The 22,809-nt window shown below is 48.3% G+C and overlaps 1 protein-coding gene across 4 annotated transcripts in view; it reads right to left on the bottom strand.

Annotated features, from left to right (window-relative positions):
- LOC146073560 (solute carrier organic anion transporter family member 1A2-like) overlaps positions 1-22,599 on the bottom strand; it is a 39,033-nt gene extending 16,434 nt beyond the window's left edge. Inside the window, exons 1-12 of one of the 4 annotated variants that reach the window (XM_083180761.1) lie at positions 22,475-22,530; positions 21,232-21,404; positions 19,306-19,386; positions 18,136-18,277; positions 17,188-17,320; positions 10,778-10,893; positions 8,838-8,987; positions 8,354-8,452; positions 6,343-6,570; positions 4,982-5,146; positions 3,746-3,941; positions 2,288-2,450 (exon numbers count right to left, since the gene is read on the bottom strand). In XM_083180761.1, coding sequence (XP_083036887.1) covers positions 2,288-2,450; positions 3,746-3,941; positions 4,982-5,146; positions 6,343-6,570; positions 8,354-8,452; positions 8,838-8,987; positions 10,778-10,893; positions 17,188-17,320; positions 18,136-18,277; positions 19,306-19,362 — 1,449 coding nt within the window. In that variant the 5' untranslated portion in view covers positions 19,363-19,386; positions 21,232-21,404; positions 22,475-22,530. Of the gene's footprint in view, positions 1-2,287; positions 2,451-3,745; positions 3,942-4,981; positions 5,147-6,342; positions 6,571-8,353; positions 8,453-8,837; positions 8,988-10,777; positions 10,894-17,187; positions 17,321-18,135; positions 18,278-19,305; positions 19,387-21,231; positions 21,405-22,474 lie in introns of all 4 variants that reach the window. The other 3 variants (XM_083180760.1, XM_083180762.1, XM_083180763.1) reach the window with 3 other exon arrangements.
- Positions 22,600-22,809: the final 210 nt, after the last annotated feature.

Below are 22,809 nucleotides of genomic sequence, written 5' to 3'. Positions count from 1 at the left end.
TCGCTTCCAGTTCCCTGCGCCCTCCACTGGCGCACCCAGGTCAGTGCCGGGAACACAGACAGTCCAGGCCGTGACAGAGGGCCTCTATATGTATATATATATATATATATATATATTAAAATATATATATATATATAATACACAATACAAAATTCCCAAATGTGCGCTAGTATTAGAAATACAGGTAGGTCGCTTATAACACTTAGCCTCCTACTAGTGAGGCTACTTCAATCAAACACCACCACAATAGTGTTATCGAGCGCCCTTATTTCTCTATTAGTCTTTCCTTACTTTCAAACATCCATAGACCAGTATTTTCAATTATAAAACATTTATTAAAAAAAAATTCCACTTTATAAAAAACAAATTTATACTGTTGTTCCTTGTCACAGGATTTTCTTACAGAGTGGATGTGAATAAAAAGAGGGCTTTTTTTCACATCCACTCTGTAAGAAAATCCTGTGACAAGGAACAACAGTATAAATTTGTTTTTTATAAAGTGAATTTTTTTTTTTATAAATGTTTTATAATTGAAAATACTGGTCTATGGATGTTTGAAAGTAAGGAAAGACTAATAGCGAAATAAGGGCGCTCGATAACACTATTGTGGTGGTGATATATATATATATATATATATATATATATATATATACAATCCAGCAGACCGGCACCCTCCTTCGCTGGTAATTGCCGCGGTGCTAGGAAACACAATGTAATATAACGAATCCAACAACCTGCACCCACGGACTTGCTTCAGAAAAAACGACTCATACCAAACAGGCTCAAGTAGTCTACTTGAGCCTGTTTGGTATGATTCGTTTTTTCTGAAGCAAGTCCGTGGGTGCAGGTTGTTGGATTCGTTATATATATATATCGCGTCTGTGCGCGGTTTGCCGGTTCAGGCCTCATTCTCATTTTGTACATCCGCATCTCTTATGCGTGTCACTGCCCAGTCTCGCGTTATTTGTGAGGAACTTTTCTGCACTGTGTACGTTCGTACAACTATGCGCGTCACATCTCTGTTGCTACCTCATCTCGCGATGTTTCTGGAGATCTTGCTACCAGCTGAATACTGCGTGTCACAGTATCAGATTTTTTGCGTTCCAAAAAATAGGAAGTCTATTGAACCGGCAAACCGTGCACAGACCAGGACCGGAAGTGAGTAGTATATAAGGCAGCAGTATGGGAGAAGCTGCAGTTACCTCCTGAGGAAGCCGCTGACACGAGAAGGCGGAGAAACGCGTAGAGGGCGACGGGGACAGTTGGTGGCGACTGGATACAAGTTTATGGGAGTACAGCACTCAGATATGACCGCAGTGAACTGCTAAAACAACACGTCGGAGCAACTCTCAAGTATCAAGAGCCGGATCCCCACTTTTTTGAAAGTAAAATCCTCAAGAAAGAGTGAGTTATATTCCACTAACATGTGCACATGAGTGGGGGACAGTTATTCCTAACATCTGGGAAGTTTTTAAAGTGTTACTAACCGGTATATGCTAACATAATGGACTAACAAGATGAACGCAGATTAAACATCTTACTAACAGATCTTAAACAGAGCATTGTTGTGTATGTGTGTGCGTCTTGTTTGTCACAGTGGCCACTTAAATCTAATTGTATGAAATAAATTCTTGATATATTTTATATTTTAATAAATTGTATGATTTTGCAAAGCGCAGCTCCACTGTCTTTTTTCTTTTTGTTACTGGTATTGGGAGAGGTAGAGCACTCCAGCAGTAGGATGCAGCACGTCAGAAGTCTTGGAAGCAGGAGTCATAGCAAGTAATCAGTTGGCAGGAGAGGTGGTGTGCATTACCAGAGCAAAGTGGATGAGTGGAGTGTAAGGGGAGATTAGGTCAGAAATGTAAGTGGGAGAGGAGTGAGTGGGGGCTTTGTAAGCCAATGTGAGAATCTTGAAGTGTATTCTGAAAGGGAAGGGAAGCCAGTGCAGGGCTTGTAAGAGAGAGAAGGTGGGGGTGTTTGGTGAGGAAGATGACCCCAACAGCACCATTGAGGAAAGAGATATTTGTCAGGAAGGCCACATAGGAGATTACAGTAGTCCAGTCTGGAGATGACCAGGGAGAGGATGAAGGTCACCATAGTGGCATTTGTGGCTATCTGGCACACAAGCACAAGCTTGTGGCTGACTGGGCAAGGCAGAAACACCCACTTTGTGCCTTTCATACACAATATTCCCACCTGGTGCATCGTTAGATGAAATGACTGGATGCACCAGCCCTACGATAGCCTGGTTCATAGTTGCGCAGTAAGTGGGTGTAGTGCTTACCACATTGTGCCCGCTTCCGGTAGCAGAGGAACAGCCGGCTAGACAGGCTGAGACATAGGCCACCCCATTATCGCCACACACTGGGTCCCACACATCAGACGGGCATCCACAGTTCACGTTACAGTCAGCAGATAAGTTACTCGCGTAGGAAACTTGCTCAACACTGAAATAAAGCAGACGGAAATGACCACAAGATTAAAGGATTATACCTCAGATTATTTGGTTAAATCTGCTTTTAAACGCAATATTAAATGGCTAGTTGTATGTAGATGATCGCTGGGTATTTCTGTAAAAAAAAATAGACAGGACCTGGGGGTCTCTGAGCAGTATGTAGTTGATCTCAGGGGGTCTCTGTACAGTATGTGTATGTATCATCATTGGGAGTCTCTGTATGTTATGTGGCTCAGTTTATATATTTAAAAAAGGCATGGGGTTTCACATACAATCTGGGTTAATTACATATCAGCACATTAGAATAGTTAGATTACAAAACTATAGATAGTGTTAATCACTCATCTCATAGTAGTGAGTAACAATGTCCCCACCTATTCCTCTATCTATTAGTCCAGGGGTGCTCAAACTATTTTGATCTGGGACCCCGTCAGACAATAACAATTATTACAGGACCCCAGCAAGATACTACTGAATGGCCGCCACCTGTGTGTTCAGTGAAGTGAAGTGACCACTATTGTGACAGGGAGGCAGTGGGTAATGGGGGGGGGTGGAAAAGGGTGAAAGTGGGATGGAAGAGGGAAGCAGCGGGTGTTTACTTAATGAGTTATACCCTGTTCCCCCTCCACAGACACATGATGGTCAGCAACATAGTCATGACCCCATGCTGAGGTGATCGGGAACCACTTTGGGGTCAGGACCCACAGTTTGAGAACCGCTGTATTAGACAGTGTTTTAACTACTGATCACTATACTAAGTATGATTTTTATTGCTTCACAAACTGATGGTACAATTAGTATTTTTGATATTTGCCATGTATAGCATGAAAGCCAACATACGTTTCATTGCTAGAGGCTTCCCAAGGTCTGACAAAGACAATAAAAGTGAAACGTACGTCATCTTTCCTGCTCTGTACGCCAATAATACAGTATATATAGAGAATCACTGGGGGTATACAATATGATTATGGTATGTAAATCATTGCTAGGGTCTCCATACCGTATGTAAATAATCGCTGGTGGTGTTTGTATAGTATGTAAATGATTACAGGATATCTAGTATAATATTTAAATGACTGATGGGGTATGTAAGTAATAATTACCACTTGCAATTTTTCAGGGAGTTCCTTCACTTTGCCGGGAGAGTGGAAAAAGCTCCTGTATTTTGCCCACTTCCTAATGAGGTGGGCAGAATGGGGGCATAATACAGGGAATCACGGGTGTGTATGAGGGGACGGGTCTTAAATTACATAAATCAGCTACTCCATGCCTGGTGCAAGGTCCTACCCTTCATATGAGACTGTCAGGCCGGCAACAGATGCGTTCTTGCACACCATGGCAAAGGCCAGCAGATACAGCAGGTATTCCGTTATTGACGTGAAAAAAGCCAGCATTGCTGCCGTCAGTGTTGTGATCTTGAATTTCTTCATGAAGAAGCCTCCAAGGAAGTATCCAACAGCTATGATTGGAAGACTGTACACCCCTGTGGGGAGAAGATGGCGACACAACATAATTCTTCTATCTGTCTGTAAGCCCTGAGATAATGCTTAGAGCACCCACATTAGCTCCTCCATCACTGGTAAGCAGCGGGGGATGTGGGCATTCATACATAGGGGGAATGTGTGATGAGCTGTCCAACTGGCACTGACAATATACAACGTCTATACAGAATATAAGTACTGACTATACTCAGAAAAGGGTCTCAGTAACTAGCAAACCTACTGATACCGATCTCTCAACATGGCCAATGATCCTTTGGAATATCGTTTCCATTTCTGCTTGCCATGCTTACACCCTCAGTTCTTGTTTCTTCATTCTTATGTTTTCTTTACATTTTACAAATTGTATTTCTCACTCTATAGCTTGGGATGTTTCCTTTCTTTCATTTATTTCCATAGACTTTTAGTAAAATTTGCAATGTAACCATTTCTGAAAACAAATGTAGCGCCTCTCAGCCAGCGCTGGGAATCGCCAGATTCCCAGCACTGGCTCACGCTGGCAGAGAGGTGCTGCATCTGACCGGGACATGCGAGCATCTCACATGCACACGCCTTCCCTTCAGTCGGTGGCGGGGAGCAGAAACCCTGCCCATCTCCGCTTCAAGGAGATGGGCAGGGTTAGTGGCAGCAGATGGCGATAGATGAGAGCTGCTCCATCTCTATATTACAAGAAACATCTATTATAATTTTGTAATATATTAATATTATATTACTGTTCAAATTGCAGCCCAGCTCCTTGTGTCTTGGTGATTCTAATACATTTGTTCAATCTCAGGTCACTTCAGCCTCAACTGGCCTCTAGGGTACTTGGTTCTGTGCAGTACAGAGATTCTCCCACTTGGATAGGCGCTAAATGGATATTCCTGAGCTGCTAACCGCCTATTTCTATAGTTTCTGGCAGTGCACCCTCCCACCCCTAGGTGTCACTGTTGGAATGTGACCAGGTTTGTGGAATATTTCTGGATTTCTGGAGATGGATATTTCTGACCACTCAACTTGTGCGACGTTGTGATATTCTACGTACCTATTAAAAAGATGGCTTCCGATGCTGATATGCCATATTGCTGCTCCAAAAATTTGGGAGTGAATGAGAAGAAACCCACAAATGCACTGAACTGAATGACTGTTACTAGCAAAAACAGCATATAGACCTTATTCTTCAGGAGATTCTTTAGTAGTTTCAGGAATCCTGTAATAAGAAAGCAGACAGAGTTTAGTGTCCACATTGTATTACAGATGAGGGGGTTCACTGATCTTTGGGGTTTGGGTCAAACGGCAAATCAGCCCAGGGGCCAGATTCTCTGAGCTTCAAAAGTGATAAAATGGAGTGATAAACAGCCAGCCAATCAGCTCCTGTCTGTCATGTCACGGACTGTGTTTGAAAAAATGTCAGACAGGCACTGATTGGCTGGCTGTTTATCACTCTCCATTTTATCACTTTTGAAGCTTAGAGAATCTGGCCCCAGGTCATCCCACCAAGTTCTGGTCTTGGATCTAAAAAACAAGAATCTTGTGTAAACACCCAAGAATTGTGTTTTGAGATTCAAGACCAGATAATTATCCCATAGCCCTAATTCAGGCTCAGGAAGGAAAGAGGTGCAGCATGGGTTATGACAGGTGCTACAATGAGCACTCCACACCCCGTCAACCTTTTATAACTATGTAGGTTTATGCTGTGGTTGCTGGATTTTCATACCGGTATGGGGTTTGGTGCCTCACTGTAGCGATGGGGATGTGGTAAGGGATGGGGCCTGGTGTCTCACTGTAGCCATGGGAATGTGGTAAGGGATGGGGCCTGGTGTCTCACTGTAGCCATGGGAATGTGGTAAGGGATGGGGCCTGGTGTCTCACTGTAGCCATGGGAATGTGGTAAGGGATGGGGCCTGGTGTCTCACTGTAGCCATGGGAATGTGGTAAGGGATGGGGCCTGGTGTCTCACTGTAGCCATGGGGATGTGGTAAGGAATGGGGCCTGGTGTCTTACTGTAGCCATGGGAATGTGGTAAGGAATGGGGCCTGGTGTCTCACTGTAGCCATGGGGATGTGGTAAGGGATGGGGCCTGGTGTCTCACTGTAGCCATGGGGATGTGGTAAGGGATGGGGCCTGGTGTCTCACTGTAGCCATGGGGATGTGGTAAGGGATGGGGCCTGGTGTCTCACTGTAGCCATGGGGATGTGGTAAGGGATGGGGCCTGGTGTCTCACTGTAGCCATGGGGATGGGGGCGTTCTCCAGCGGTGAGCAGTGTAGAGGGAATACTTTAATTGTTGCCCCAGCTGCAGTGGAAAATCAGGGCAATGCCGGTGTATTGCCGATATTACCTGTGTAAAGTGGCCCCGTGCCCTGTATCCTGGGTACCCGGAGATGATGGCACAGCTTGCACGTACCTTGCACAGAGAAGTCTGGATTCCCAGCATCCCCCTCTTTGTTATCTCCTGCCTGAGGCCGCAGCATCTCTCTCAGTTCCGGCTGGTCCTCCTGGCCCTCCCTGGGCAGCGTCCTGGGGAGAAAGCAGAAGGGGATGGCGGCCAACAGATTTAGGACCCCACTGGCCAGAAATCCAATCCACCAGGCACCCACCCAGCGCGTGTCTGTCATACTTATAGTAACCTCATCTGCAGAGATAAAGGTAGAGAGTGAGAATAATTATAATGGAGACAAGATCATAGAAACATACATGTATGATGGCTGACCGGACCCCAGAGCTATCTCCGGATGCGCTGCCCTCGCCACACACTTTCCAGTGACCTGGACCTCTCCTCCTCTCTGGTGACCACCTCTCTTCTTCTCTGGTGACCTGCACCCCTCCACACACTGCTTGTGACATGCACCTCTCCTCCTCTCTGGTGACCTGAACCTCTCCTCCTCTCTGGTGACCTGCACCTCTCCTCCTCTCTGGTGATCTGCACCTCTCTTCCTCTCTTGTGACCACCTCTCTGGTGACCTGCACCTCTCCTTCTCCTCTCTGGTGTCCACGTCTCCTCCTCTCTGTGACCTGCACCTCTCCTCTCTGGTGACCTGCACCTCTCCTCCTCCTCTCTGGTGACCACGTCTCCTCCTCTCTGTGACCTGCACCTCTCTTCCTCTCTAGTGACCTTCACCTCTCTTCCTCTCTGGTGACCTGCACCTCTCCTCCTTTCTGGTGACCTGCACCTCTCCTCCTTTCTGGTGACCTGCACCTCTCCTCCTCCTCTCTGGTGTCCACGTCTCCTCCTCTCTGTGACCTGCACCTCTCCTCTCTGGTGACCTGCACCTCTCCTCCTCCTCTCTGGTGACCACGTCTCCTCCTCTCTGTGACCTGCACCTCTCTTCCTCTCTAGTGACCTTCACCTCTCTTCCTCTCTGGTGACCTGCACCTCTCCTCCTCCTCTCTGGTGTCCACGTCTCCTCCTCTCTGTGACCTGCACCTCTCCTCTCTGTGACCTGCACCTCTCCTCCTCCTCTCTGGTGACCACGTCTCCTCCTCTCTGTGACCTGCACCTCTCTTCCTCTCTGGTGACCACGTCTCCCCCTCTCTGTGACCTGCACCTCTCCTCCTCTCTGGTGACCTGCACCTCTCCTCCTTTCTGGTGACCTGCACCTCTCCTCTCTGTGACCTGCACCTCTCCTCCTCCTCTCTGGTGACCACGTCTCCTCCTCTCTGTGACCTGCACCTCCCTTCCTCTCTAGTGACCTTCACCTCTCTTCCTCTCTGGTGACCTGCACCTCTCCTCCTTTCTGGTGACTTGCACCTCTCCTCCTTTCTGGTGACCTGCACCTCTCCCCAATCCCCAATTCAGTTTTAAAATTCCAGCTGGCAACAGACCCGATCCGGGACTCGGTTTTGCTCTGATCCCCAAAGTGAATGAAACTCAATTAGACTTGCAAACCCTAAGTTTGGGTATGTTCGTATTTCAGTAACATGGAACGGTACATGTGTAATGTGGACTACCCTCCATCTCCCATTCTGCTGGTACATCCTATTGCAGCCACATAGGTAACGCCAGTTATTATTACTGCTCCGCTGCCTGACCACACCCTCCCCCAGCCCTTAATGCTTCAAGCGCTGACTAACAACCCATCTGCTCAGTATGGGCCTGATTCCAAGGAGGCTGCTGCAGCCTTTTATTGCAAACACATGAGGGCATCTTCCAGTCACTGCCCAGGAACGCCCATGGCCGCCACCTCAATATCTCCTGCAAGCGACCGTGCATGCAATCAGGGAGACGCACCATGTCGGACTTTTCATGTGTGCCCCCTCCTGATACTTCCCCCACTCCCTGTTCCACCAGTCCCACGTCCACACCACTCGCACCTACTGTCTCACATGCAGGGCCCTCTGCCCTCACTTCCCCTTGTGGCACCATATATATAAAGGATGGTAATAATAATCTCAGGATTGGATGTATGGAGACTTACCCAGATTTACAAAACCGACGTCAACATAAAGCTTTGCGAAGAAGGCGGCCATGAGCGATCCCAGGAGAGGGCCACCCACGGACAGAGTTTGTATAATTCCTGAAGGAGAGAAGAGAAGTAAGACACAAGGTTATATCTCCTGGTACACTGACAGTAGCTGCCTCCTATACAGATTAGGCCACAGAGCTGACACTCGTTATCGCAATGCATTTATATATGGTACGTAAACGTGTCATGAGCCCCATCACATAATGGTAGGTGCACATGGGTGACTTAGCACATGCGCAGGAGGAGGGCCACTGGGTGCCTTGCGGAACTCCTCACTGGATGGACTGGAGCATAGTATCGGCAACTAATATCATCTGAAGATGGCGACAATTACCCCACAACTATCTCTTTTCACAGTTCGCGGAATATAAGGCTGCGCAATGTTTGCAATGTCTTTCCGGTACAAGCGCATTAAGTTTTTATATTTATTAGTTACCAATGTAAAACGGGGAATTTTCCACTTTGGCGAAGTCATCGATGTACGACAGTCCGAGGGGCTCAATAGGGGTCTCTCCCATCCCTTGCAGAATATTCCCAGCGAGGACAAATATCCACATCAAGGACTCGGAGGATCCCGCTGCGCATTCTGTTCAGGGAGAGAGGTGGCTCAGTGGTTATGTGCTAGACACAAAACAAGGAGACTGACTGCACCATCGCTTGAAATGACCACTATGACCAATATCATACTTCTCGCAACCAACTGAGATGAAAAGGAAAATCCGACAATATTGTCTATGGAATTTAGATGCAGATGTGTGTGTAGTCCCATGTGGTAACCCACCCCATCCCCCCCCACCCCCCACCCCCATGCCCTGAGAGAATGACAATCCCAGGGATATCTCCAGGTTACACCGATCCAGCCTCTTTATCTCCAGTGTCCAAAACAGACTGATCATTTATCCGCTGCTGAAGTACTGAGTGCGCAAATCATTCTGTATGCATACACCTCTGAATGAGGCCCAAATCCCAGTCACCATGTATTCACTGATTCCACTTGTCAAAATTCTGCTTGAAAAATGCTATAGTTCCCATAATGACATCACCAGTAGTAGTGTATGGCTGTGTGACCGGTTACTAGTGTACGGCAGTGTGACCGGTTACCAGTGTACGGCTGTGTGACCCGTTACCAGTGTACGGCAGTGTGACCGGTTACTAGTGTACGGCAGTGTGATCGGTTACTAGTGTACGGCTGTGTGACCCGTTACCAGTGTACGGCAGTGTGACCGGTTACTAGTGTACGGCAGTGTGACCGGTTACTAGTGTACGGCAGTGTGACCGGTTACTAGTGTACGGCAGTGTCACCGGTTACTAGTGTACGGCAGTGTCACCGGTTACTAGTGTACGGCAGTGTCACCGGTTACTAGTGTACGGCAGTGTGACCGGTTACTAGTGTACGGCTGTGTGACCGGTTACTAGTGTACGGCAGTGTGACCGGTTACTAGAGTACGGCAGTGTGACCGGTTACTAGTGTACGGCAGTGTGACCGGTTACTAGTGTACGGCAGTGTGACCGGTTACTAGTGTACGGCTGTGTGACCGGTTACTAGTGTACGGCAGTGTGATCGGTTACTAGTGTACGGCAGTTTGATCGGTTACTAGTGTACGGCAGTGTGACCGGTTACTAGTGTACGGCAGTGTGATTGGTTACTAGTGTACGGCTGTGTGACCGGTTACTAGTGTACGGCTATGTGACCGGTTACTAGTGTACGGCATTGTGACCGGTTACTAGAGTACGGCAGTGTGACCGGTTACTAGTGTACGGCAGTGTGACCGGTTACTAGTGTACTGCAGTGTGACCGGTTACTAGTGTACGGCAGTGTGACCGGTTACTAGTGTACGGCAGTGTGACCGGTTACTAGTGTACGGCTGTGTGACCGGTTACTAGTGTACGGCAGTGTGACCGGTTACTAGAGTACGGCAGTGTGACCGGTTACTAGTGTACGGCAGTGTGACCGGTTACTAGTGTACGGCAGTGTGACCGGTTACTAGTGTACGGCTGTGTGACCGGTTACTAGTGTACGGCTGTGTGACCGGTTACTAGTGTACGGCAGTGTGATCGGTTACTAGTGTACGGCTGTGTGACCGGTTACTGGTATACGGCTGTGTGACCGGTTACTAGTGTACGGCAGTGTGACCGGTTACTAGTGTACGGCAGTTTGATCGGTTATTAGTGTACGGCAGTGTGACCGGTTACTAGTGTACGGCAGTGTGATCGGTTACTAGTATACGGCAGTGTGACCGGTTACTAGTGTACAGCTGTGTGACCTGTTACCAGTGTACGGATGTGTGACTAGCGGTATATTCTGCAGAGCATCACGCTGCCCACCAGGGCTGGGGAAGAACAGATACATGGTAAATACAAAAGTATAAAATTCACCTTCTGAGAACTCTGGGTCCCTGGCGTGGCTCTGATCTGCCAAACACAAGTGAGCGTGGGAGGCGTGGGACGTCAGGTTCTGTAATGTGGGCACCATGGCTCTCTCATACTGGTAGCTGTGTAGTAAGGACAATAACATCACGTTTCGGTACAGCAGGAGCGTCCCAATAGGCTTTGCTCAATGGCAATAAGATAACAATCATCTATTACTAAAGGTGCCCATACACGCACCGATTCTGGCGTGCGTTTTGTGCTAAATCGCATCGCATTGCATGCGCTGTGCATGCGATGCGTTCTAAAGAAAGTACAAAATGTATGTGCAGCACATACTTTTTGTACTGTGCGATGAGATGCCGCGGGAGCGCGCATCTCATCGCATAGCATCGCAACGGGAAAATCGGTGCGTGTATGGGCACCTTAACTGATTTGGTCACCTGCAGTATTCAACAGATTGAGCGTTCTTTAGTGTGAATGCTGCGGCTGCTCAATCACATCCCACACCAGGGCCAGCTACTCCAGGTCAACAGCCCATATATGGCCTACTTCCGGAGTGCCTAGTACAGTCCATGCTACCTACTACCGGAGTGCCTAGTATAGGGCATGCTGCCTACTACCGGAGTACCTAGTATAGTGCATGCTACCTACTACCGGAGTGCCTAGTATAGTGCATGCTGCCTACTACCGGAGTGCCGAGTATAGTACATGCTGCCTACTTCCGGAGTGCCTAGTACAGTCCATGCTACCTACTACCGGAGTGCCTAGTATAGGGCATGCTGCCTACTACCGGAGTACCTAGTATAGTGCATGCTACCTACTACCGGAGTGCCTAGTATAGTGCATGCTGCCTACTACCGGAGTGCCTAGTATAGTGCATGCTACCTACTACCGGAGTGCCTAGTACAGGCCATGCTGCCTACTACCGGAGTACCTAGTATAGTGCATGCTGCCTACTACCGGAGTACCTAGTATAGTGCATGCTGCCTACTACCGGAGTGCCTAGTATAGTGCATGCTGCATACTACCGTAGTGCCGAGTATAGTACATGCTGCCTACTACCGGAGTGCCTAGTATAGTGCATGCTGCCTACTACCGGAGTACCTAGTATAGTGCATGCTGCATACTACCGTAGTGCAGAGTATAGTACATGCTGCCTACTACCGGAGTACCTAGTATAGTACATGCTGCCTACTACCATAGTGCCTAGTATAGTGCATGCTACCTACTACCGGAGTGCCTAGTATAGTGCATGCTGCCTACTACCGGAGTACTAGTATAGTGCATGCTGCATACTACCGTAGTGCCGAGTATAGTACATGCTGCCTACTACCGGAGTGCCTAGTAAAGTGCATGCTGCCTACTACCGTAGTGCCGAGTATAGTACATGCTGCCTACTACCGGAGTGCCTAGTATAGTGCATGCTGCCTACTACCAGAGTGCCTAGTATAGGGCATGCTGCCTACTACCATAGTGCCTAGTATAGTGCATGCTGGCTACTACCGGTGTGCCTAGTATAGTGCATGCTGCCTACTACCGGATTGCCTAGTATAGTGCATGCTGCCTACTACCGGAGTACCTAGTATAGTGCATGCTGCCTACTACCGGAGTGCCTAGAATAGTGCATGCTGCCTACTACCGGAGTGCCTAGTATAGTGCATGTTGCCTACTACCGTAGTGCCGAGTATAGTACATGCTGCCTAGTACCGGAGTGCCTAGTATAGTGCATGCTGCCTACTACCGGAGTGCCTAGTATAGTGCATGCTGCCTACTACCGAAGTGCCTAGTATAGTGCATGCTGCCTACTACCATATTGCCTAGTATAGTGCATGCTGCCTACTACCAGAGTACCTAGTATAGTGCATGCTGCCTACTACCAGAGTGCCTAGTATAGTGCATGCTGCCTACTACCGGAGTGCCTAGTATAGTGCATGCTGCCTTCTACCGGAGTGCCTAGTATAGTGCATGTTGCCTACTACCGTAAAGCCTAGTATAGTGCATGCTGCCTACTACCGGAGTGCCTAGTATAGTGCATGCTGCCTACTACCGGAGTGCCTAGTATAGTGCATGCTGCCTACTACCGGAGTGCCCAGTATAGTGCATGCTGCCTTCTACCGGAGTGCCGAGTATAGTACATGCTGCCTACTACCGTAAAGCCTAGTATAGTGCATGCTGCCTACTACCGGAGTGCCTAGTATAGTGCATGCTGCCTACTACCGGAGTGCCTAGTATAGTGCATGCTGCCTACTACCGGAGTGCCTAGTATAGTGCATGCTGCCAACTACCGGAGTGCCTAGTATAGTGCCTAGTATAGTGCATGCTGCCTACTACCGGTGTGCCTAGTATAGTGCATGCTGCCTACTACCGGAGTGCCTAGTATAGTGCTTAGTATAGTGCATGCTTCCTACTACCGGTGTGCCTAGTATAGTGCATGCTGCCTACTACCGGAGTGCCAAGTATAGTGCATACTGCCTACTACCGGAGTGCCTAGTATAGTGCCTAGTATAGTGCATGCTGCCTACTACCGGTGTGCCTAGTATAGTGCATGCTGCCTACTACCGGAGTGCCTAGCATAGGGCATGCTGCCTACTACCGGAGTGCCTAGTATAGTGTCTAGTATAGTGCATGCTGCCTACTACCGGAGTACCTAGTATAGTGCATGCTGCCTACTACCGGAGTACCTAGTATAGTGCATGCTACCTACTACCAGAGTGCCTAGTATAGTGCATGCTGCCTACTACCGGAGTGCCTAGTATAGTGCATGCTGCCTACTACCAGAGTGCCAAGTATAGTACATGCTGCCTACTACCGTAAAGCCTAGTATAGTGCATGCTGCCTACTACCGGAGTGCCTAGTATAGTGCATGCTGCCTACTACCGGAGTGCCTAGTATAGTGCATGCTGCCTACTACCGGAGTGCCTAGTATAGTGCATGCTGCCTACTACCGGAGTGCCTAGTATAGTGCCTAGTATAGTGCATGCTGCCTACTACCGGTGTGCCTAGTATAGTGCATGCTGCCTACTACCGGAGTGCCTAGTATAGTGCTTAGTATAGTGCACGCTTCCTACTACCGGTGTGCCTAGTATAGTGCATGCTGCCTACTACCGGAGTGCCAAGTATAGTGCATGCTGCCTACTACCGGAGTGCCTAGTATAGGGCATGCTGCCTACTACCGGAGTGCCTAGTATAGTGTCTAGTATAGTGCATGCTGCCTACTACCGGAGTACCTAGTATAGTGCATGCTGCCTACTACCGGAGTACCTAGTATAGTGCATGCTACCTACTACCAGAGTGCCTAGTATAGTGCATGCTGCCTACTACCGGAGTGCCTAGTATAGTGCATGCTGCCTACTACCAGAGTGCCTAGTATAGTGCATGCTGCCTACTACCGGAGTGCCTAGTATAGTACATGCTGCCTACTACCTGAGTGCCTAGTATAGATCATGCTGCCTACTACCGGAGTGCCTAGTATAGTGCATGCTGCCTACTACCGGAGTACCTAGTATAGTGCATGCTGCCTACTACCGGAGTGCCTAGTATAGTGCATGCTGCCTACTACCGGAATGCCTAGTATAGTGCATGCTGCCTACTACCGGAGTACCTAGTATAGTGCATGCTGCCTACTACCGGAGTACCTAGTATAGTGCATGCTGCCTACTACCGGAGTGCCTAGTATAGTGCATGCTGCCTACTACCGGAGTGCCTAGTATAGTGCATGCTGCCTACTACCGGAGTGCCTAGTATAGGGCATGCTGCCTACCACCAAAGTGCCTAATATAGTACATACTGCCTACTACCTGATTGCCTAGTATAGTGCATGCTGCCCACTATCGGAGTGCCTAGTACAGTGCATGCTGCCTACTGCCGGAGTGCCTAGTATAGTGCATGCTGCCTACTGCCGGAGTGCCTAGTATAGTGCATGCTGCCTACTACCGGAGTGCCTCGTATAGTGCATGCTGCCTACTACCGGAGTGCCTAGTACAGTGCATGCTGCCTACTACCGGAGTGCCTAGTATAGTGCATGCTGCCTACTACCGGAGTGCCTAGTATAGTGCATGCTGCCTACTACCGGAGTGCCTAGTATAGTGCATGCTGCCTACTACCGGAGTGCCTAGTATAGTGCATGCTGCCTACTACCATAGTGCCTAGTAGTGCATGCTGCCTACTACCGGTGTGCCTAGTATAGTGCATGCCGCCTACTACCGGAGTGCCTAGTATAGTGCATGCTGCCTACTACCGGAGTGCCTAGTATAGTGCATGCTGCCTACTACCGGAGTGCCTAGTATAGTGCATGCTGCCTACTGCTGGAGTGCCTAGTATAGTGCATGCTGACTACTGCCGGAGTGCCTAGTATAGTGCATGCTGCCTACTACCATGGTGCCTAGTATAGTGCATGCTGCCTACTGCCGGAGTGCCTAGTATAGTGCATGCTGCCTACTACCATGGTGCCTAGTATAGTGCATGCCGCCTACTACCGGAGTGCCTAGTATAGTGCATGCTGCCTACTACCGGAGTGCCTAGTATAGTGCATGCTGCCTACTACCGGAGTGCCTAGTATAGTGCATGCTGCCTACTGCTGGAGTGCCTAGTATAGTGCATGCTGCCTACTACCGGAATGCCTAGTATAGTGCATGCTGCCTACTACCGGAGTGCCTAGTATAGTGCATGCACCTACTACCGGAGTGCCTAGTATAGTGCATGCTGCCTACTACCGGAGTGCCTAGTACAGGGCATGCTGCCTACTACCGGAGTGCCTAGTATAGTGCATGCTGCCTACTACCGGAATGCCTAGTATAGTGCATGCTGCCTACTACCGGAGTGCCTAGTATAGTGCATGCTGCCTACTACCGGAGTGCCTAGTATAGTGCATGCTGCCTACTACCGGAGTGCCTAGTATAGTGCATGCTGCCTACTACCGGAGTGCCTAGTATAGTGCATGCTGCCTACTGCCGGAGTGCCTAGTATAGTGCATGCTGCCTACTACCATGGTGCCTAGTATAGTGCATGCTGCCTACTGCCGGAGTGCCTAGTATAGTGCATGCTGCCTACTACCGGAGTGCCTAGTATAGTGCATGCTGCCTACTACCGGAGTGCCTAGTATAGTGCATGCTGCCTACTACCATGGTGCCTAGTATAGTGCATGCCGCCTACTACCGGAGTGCCTAGTATAGTGCATGCTGCCTACTACCGGAGTGCCTAGTATAGAGCATGCTGCCTACTACCGGAGTGCCTAGTATAGTGCATGCTGCCTACTACCGGAGTGCCTAGTATAGTGCATGCTGCCTACTACCATGGTGCCTAGTATAGTGCATGCTGCCTACTGCCGGAGTGCCTAGTATAGTGCATGCTGCCTACTACCATGGTGCCTAGTATAGTGCATGCCGCCTACTACCGGAGTGCCTAGTATAGTGCATGCTGCCTACTACCGGAGTGCCTAGTATAGTGCATGCTGCCTACTACCGGAGTGCCTAGTATAGTGCATGCTGCCTACTGCCGGAGTGCCTAGTATAGTGCATGCTGCCTACTACCGGAATGCCTAGTATAGTGCATGCTGCCTACTACCGGAGTGCCTAGTATAGTGCATGCTGCCTACTACCGGAGTGCCTAGTATAGTGCATGCTGCCTACTACCGGAGTGCCTAGTACAGGGCATGCTGCCTACTACCGGAGTGCCTAGTATAGTGCATGCTGCCTACTACCGAAATGCCTAGTATAGTGCATGCTGCCTACTACCGGAGTGCCTAGTATAGTGCATGCTGCCTACTACCGGAGTGCCTAGTATAGTGCATGCTGCCTACTACCGGAGTGCCTAGTATAGTGCATGCTGCCTACTACCGGAGTGCCTAGTATAGTGCATGCTGCCTACTGCCGGAGTGCCTAGTATAGTGCATGCTGCCTACTACCATGGTGCCTAGTATAGTGCATGCTGCCTACTGCCGGAGTGCCTAGTATAGTGCATGCTGCCTACTACCGGAGTGCCTAGTATAGTGCATGCTGCCTACTACCAGAGTGCCTAGTATAGTGCATGCTGCCTACTACCATGGTGCCTAGTATAGTGCATGCCGCCTACTACCGGAGTGCCTAGTATAGTGCATGCTGCCTACTACCGGAGTGCCTAGTATAGTGCATGCTGCCTACTACCGGAGTGCCTAGTATAGTGCATGCTGCCTACTACCGGAGTGCCTAGTATAGTGCATGCTGCCTACTTCCGGAGTGCCTAGTATAGTGCATGCTGCCTACTACCGGAGTGCCTAGTATAGTGCATGCTGCCTACTACCGGAGTGCCTACTACCATAGTGCATTGTATGTATTTCTGCATCTAATTTTAAGGCAATAGCTGTTTTTTTGTGATGTAAATGAGAATCCTGGATTTCTGTATTATCTGCTCAGTGAATAATGAATATGGAATTATCTTACCGCTTCATGATGAAATGAGGTAACGCTGTTATGCAGCTTCCCAGGAACATCATCAGACACCCGATACTTATCATTCGGGGACGATGTAGCTTTGCCCCAAAGTAGCTGACAATGGTGATCACCAATATGTTTCCTATAACACAGGAAGGAAGAGAATATACTGAGCGATCCGTAATGTAACCAGCGAGGGTTCACTGTGTGATTGTCTCATTCCCTACATATTACTAAAGCCAATCTCTGCGCATCCCATCCTGTACAGTATACTGTATAACCACTGCCTGCGGAAACAGCAGGTTATGTATCTGCAACCCTTGTAGCAGATTACAGATCATCGGCATGAACCCTGGGCCGGTGTAAGGTTTCTCAGCACCCTAGGCAACATTTCAATCCACTGACCCCCCCCCAAAAAAAAAAAAAAACACTGCCACCAATACCCACTTTCCAGCCCCTGAAAGTGTGGAGGTGACATCTTAGACATTCCTCGTTCGCCTCCTGAATCAAGTACAACAAAGCCATCTTCATCATAGACATGTATACTTTTGTGATAGGCAGACTCTGTGACGCCCCCCCCCCCCAGATCCCGGCATCCTAGGCAGCTGCCTAATGGTAAAGCCGGCCCTGTATGAACCACAGCCTCCAGGTCCTGCACTGATATGAAAACATTCACATTGGTTCATGACTGGTGTGCATAGGTGGTCCAGGGGCGGAGTTTAGGTGGGTAGGGGGAGTGGTTTTTGCCTCTGTAGGCATTTGATAGCATGGTGAGCTGTGCCCAAAAATGTAAAGTTACTACGGCCAGATTGGTTTCCCATCACGTCCTGTAAGGGGTATGAGATGGGTACTTCAGGGGCCCCCTCTCTGACCCAGGGCCCAAGTACTGTTATAATTTGGCGTTCCCTGGCCACATACTGCTGTAATTAGTAATAATGCCAGTATACAGTACATTACCAATATCGAAGCTGCTGTCAATCACCCCAACAAGCGAGGAGGGAATGTTGAACCTTCTTTCGATCTGAGTGATCATACTCCGAGAGTAGATGAGGGCCAGGGCTTTGGTGATGTAGGCGAAGGACAAGGAGAAGAGGAAAATCTGGAATTACAAGGAAAGTTCTATGTATTCGCCAGTAAATGACACACGTCCTGCAGTGTAGCCACCCTCATCCATCCTCCCTATGGCACATACTGTAGATCGATACACTAGGGTGAACATTTGTGTACAGTATATTTCCTGCGGGGTCAAATGTGCTTTTATTTTTTCCTGTGGTGAACAATGTGGTTTTATTTGATTTTTTTTTTCTACAGGGACAAATGTGGTTTTATTTTGTGTTTCTTTTGTGCACAGTGTGTTACTGTGTTGGATAATATGTTTTATTATTTCTGTGGGGAAATGTATTTTTTTTTTTCCCCTGTGGCAAAAAGTAATTCAATTTTTTTCATGTTGGTGCACTTATCGTAATTAACAAAAACAAGTAGATCTGCCAAGGTGTTATAGAGTATATAGTACTAGTGCTGTCATATAATCTCCAGTCATCGGTAGCGATAACACACCCTGTACAGTGCTTTCTTCTCACCCTCCGCTACACTTCACACAAGGACTTTAATCAGATCTCGTTCCCATTGTCTCATTCAGATCTCTGTGAGATCTTCTAGCTCACTGTGCGCCTGATTGCTGTCATCCCCCAATATGTGCCCCAGGGCTAGAGTGCGGGGTTTCATTAGGGGTCAGTTGGTGTAAAGTGCTTTAAGTAGAGGGGTTCTGGGGTAATTAATGGGTCATTCAAACATGTCCGATGGCGAAAATAGATTCATGCAGCGGTAAACCAGGGGCAATTAAGGGCATTCAGGTAGAATTCTGGATAAACAGGGGTATTTGGGGACATATTAGGGCAAATTTGAGAGAATACAGATGGGATTCAGATGGGCCCTAATGTGGGGTCATATAGAATTCACACTGGGTAAATTCTGTAGCACCCAGGAGGCTGGTGGTGGTCAGTTCGCCTGTTGCTGCTCGGTGATATAATCTGGCATCTGGATCTGAGGTTATAAGTCTCACCAGCACTATGAGGAGTATATAGTGTGGCACATTAGGGTTTCTGTGGGGGTATCCCAGCTCCGTACCTTGAGTTTGGACACACGGCATCGCTTCTGTGCCAGGTCTTTCGGTTGTGTCATCATTATCTTCGAGATTTATTCTCCCTTCTGTAAAACACAAGGACAGAGCGGATCAATAGCAACGTAATACAATATAGAGACGGGATGCAGTCAAAATCCCGACAGGGTCAAAATCCCGACAGGGTCAAAATCCTGAATGGGGCATAATACCGACAAGGACAAAATCCCGACAAGGACAAAATCCCGACAGGGTCAAAATCCCGAATGGGTCATAATACCGACAAGGACAAAATCCCGACCTTTAAAAACACCAACAAGGAAAATATCCCGACATTTAAAATCCCGACAAGGTCAAAATACCGACATATAGAATGTACAGGTGAAACAGTCCACATGACTTTCCGTCGATGGTTTTTTCACTGTTTTTTGACCCAACATGTGCCGACAGACGGTATTTAATGCCCTACCATCCACTAGGGCGTGGCGGGAGAATAAAATAGTGTGCCGAGCGCAGTGAGGCACCGTGCCGGAAGAGGGGCTGCGGTTCACTTCCAACTGTGTCTATGTCGACTGTGTCGACATTCGGGTAAAAAAACTGTGAAAAAACCCATGTCGACATCACGACCTGTCGACGGAAATTCATGTTGACTGTTTCACCTGTACATTCTATATGTTGGTATTTTGACCTTGTCGGGATTTTAAATGTCTGATTTTGTCCTTGTCGGTGTTATGACCCTGTCGGGATTTCATACCGAATCCTATAGAGACTGAGGGGTACATTTACTAAAGTGTGAGTTTGTATAAGTGAGCGCCGTTGCTCATAGCAACCATTCAGATGGTAGCTATAGTTCTCTAGAAGGTTCTAGAGCGATAATACGTGGAATCTGATTGGTTGCTATGGGCAACATCTCTCACCTACAAAAATCAAACTGTAGTAAACTTAGCCCCTAAGACCGTGATTGCTCTGCGTGGGCGGGATCTTCTGCCCATTGTGGTCCATCATTTGTCCAATCACCACCAGTCAGTGCCAGTATTATACAAAGGGTGTTGGCCAAACGTCCGGATCTTATAGACTGGGGCCCTGCTGCCTCCATGCCAGTGTACAAGGGAACTGTGGGCCTAATTCATGGGGTGGGTATCAAAGGGTCGACAGGGTCTAGGCGGTCAGTCTCTAGGTTGACACCAAATGTTTGACAAGGTTGACATTTCACCTTTCTGGTGTCAATGCTGACATATTACTTTTTACTTTTGTTGACCCAGTCAACCTTTTGTCGAACATATGGTGTCGACCTAGACAATGGCTGACCCGATGGTAATCCCTATATACTCCTCTCAGGCTAAAGCCTAAAACCTGAGATTTTTGTACGTGAATGTGCATCGACCTGGGTCTTGCTAAAGTCTGAAAGGATCTACCCAGGTTGAGATTCCCGGGTCTAGCAGGGTTATTTGCCAGATTCACCACCTGGTTAGACGGCCCAGCTTAGATCCGAAAGGTCTTGATGACCCAGATCACGTCTAAGTGTAATTGTTTGGCCAGGGACTGTAGCGCTTGGAGATGAGATCCCGAGTGTGAAGGGTGATGGCCCTGGAATAACCCAGTCACCACCCTTGTATGAAAGGGGTAGTCCCGGCTTCAGCGCGTGATCTGTGTCCTGGGTGTGAGCCTGGTTGACGCCAGATAATTATGTTTAACAGAGTGAGCAGCTAATTATCACAAGTTCAGAACCAAACAAGGCTCTGAACTCATCTCAGATTATCAGACTGACTCTGGATTAAACGCTCTATAAATATCGGACTGCTTAAAATAAACAATATTTCCTATTAGTTGCTGCATCTATGTTTCCCAAAGTCATATTCTTCCCTTCATATAATGTTGTTCTGGGAATGTGTCTGTCCGCTACATGTCCATATACTGATACTATGAGCACTAACCTACTCTCCAGGGATGACCGGGAGACTCCCAGACTTCAGGTGCCCCTCTCGGACTCTGCAAAGATCCTTCCCAATGCTGCCACCAGGAGGCTTAAGATCACAATAGCATGACCCCTGAGCCCATGTTCTGTGTAATATGTGGCTCTTCTATGGTTAAGGTGGCGCAGGTCACCCTGAAGAGGATGGTAGATGACAGTAAAGCAAGTAAACAAATTAACCCCTTTCTGTACCTATCTTAAACTGGGTACACGCTGGAACGGCTGCCTTAAGCTGGGTACACACTGGAGCGGCCGCCTTAAGTTGGGTACACACTGGAGCGGCCGCCTTAAACTGGGGACACACTGGATCGGCCGCCTTAAGCTGGGTACACACTGGAGCGGCCGCCTTAAGCTGGGGACACACTGGAGCAGCCGCCTTAAGCTGGGGACACACTGGATCGGCCGCCTTAAGCTGGGTACACACTGGAGCCTCCGCCTTAAGCTGGGTACACACTGGAGCCTCCGCCTTAAGCTGGGTACACACTGGAGCCTCCGCCTTAAGCTGGGCACACACTGGAGCTGGTGCCAATCGTTCTGACTTTACTTATGATTTCCCTTGAGCTCAGAACCAGTCACATTGAGCATATACACACTGCAATCTTCCTAAAAACCAAACAATATTTGACATCGTATAGACGCGAGCGATATATTGTTGCTCCTGTAGACACTAGAACAACCTTCATTCATCTCTGTTCTAGAGAGTAGCACTAAGGTGATGATAAACTGCTCCGACATCTTGTTTCCTGCACACACTGCGCGATAGGAACCAAACTGCTAGCGATGGCGCAAGGTTTGATGTACAGAACCTCATGTCATTGCATGTGACCGCAGGAGCGTACACACTGATATAAGTGATATGCCGGTCCGATGGATCTGCCAACCTTATCGCTCAGTGTACCCAGAGCTAATAACACATTGTATACTCTCCTGCTGCCCTCTAGGGGGCGCATCACTGATTACACCTCACCACAGTCACTGCTTCTTAGAATCCTTTATAGGTGAGCACTTGATACTTCAGCCTCATTGTAACTGGGGTGATACTGAAAGTACGTCACCCCAGTTAATACCCCAACTTCCTAACAAATTCTTCACCCCCCAATCAGATGCAGGAGGGGGGACGGGTGGTGGCAGGTGTTACAATAAATAATACAAAAGCGTCTTTTTAAAAAAAAATTAAAAACAATGTGTTAAAATCTGCTACTTACATCTGGAGCGTCCGCAGTCCTGGGTGACAGGTGACAGTGTGCACCCCGAGCGGCTGGAGTTTGACCTGGCTTTTGATAATTAACTTGAAATGAAAGAAATCATGGACTTTATCTTTATTGCAGCTGCCAAGCAGCTGATGCTGTAGAAAGGTTATTGTCTTATATAACAGGGGAACACGTGCAGTGTGGGGAGATGGTTATCTAATGCATGGAACCTGCTTGTCTGTCAACTGGTATCGGGGTATCGCTACACCAGCCTCTCTAGTGGCCTGGGCTTATCAATTAGGGCCCAGCCAAGGTCACCGGTCACAATCCCCAATGCATTATTAAAATAC

Source organism: Crinia signifera, chromosome 4 (assembly GCF_055691185.1).
Source record: "Crinia signifera chromosome 4, ASM5569118v1, whole genome shotgun sequence".
NCBI classification, from domain to species: Eukaryota; Metazoa; Chordata; class Amphibia; order Anura; family Myobatrachidae; genus Crinia; species Crinia signifera.
This window is presented reverse-complemented; position numbering and strand designations above follow the sequence as displayed.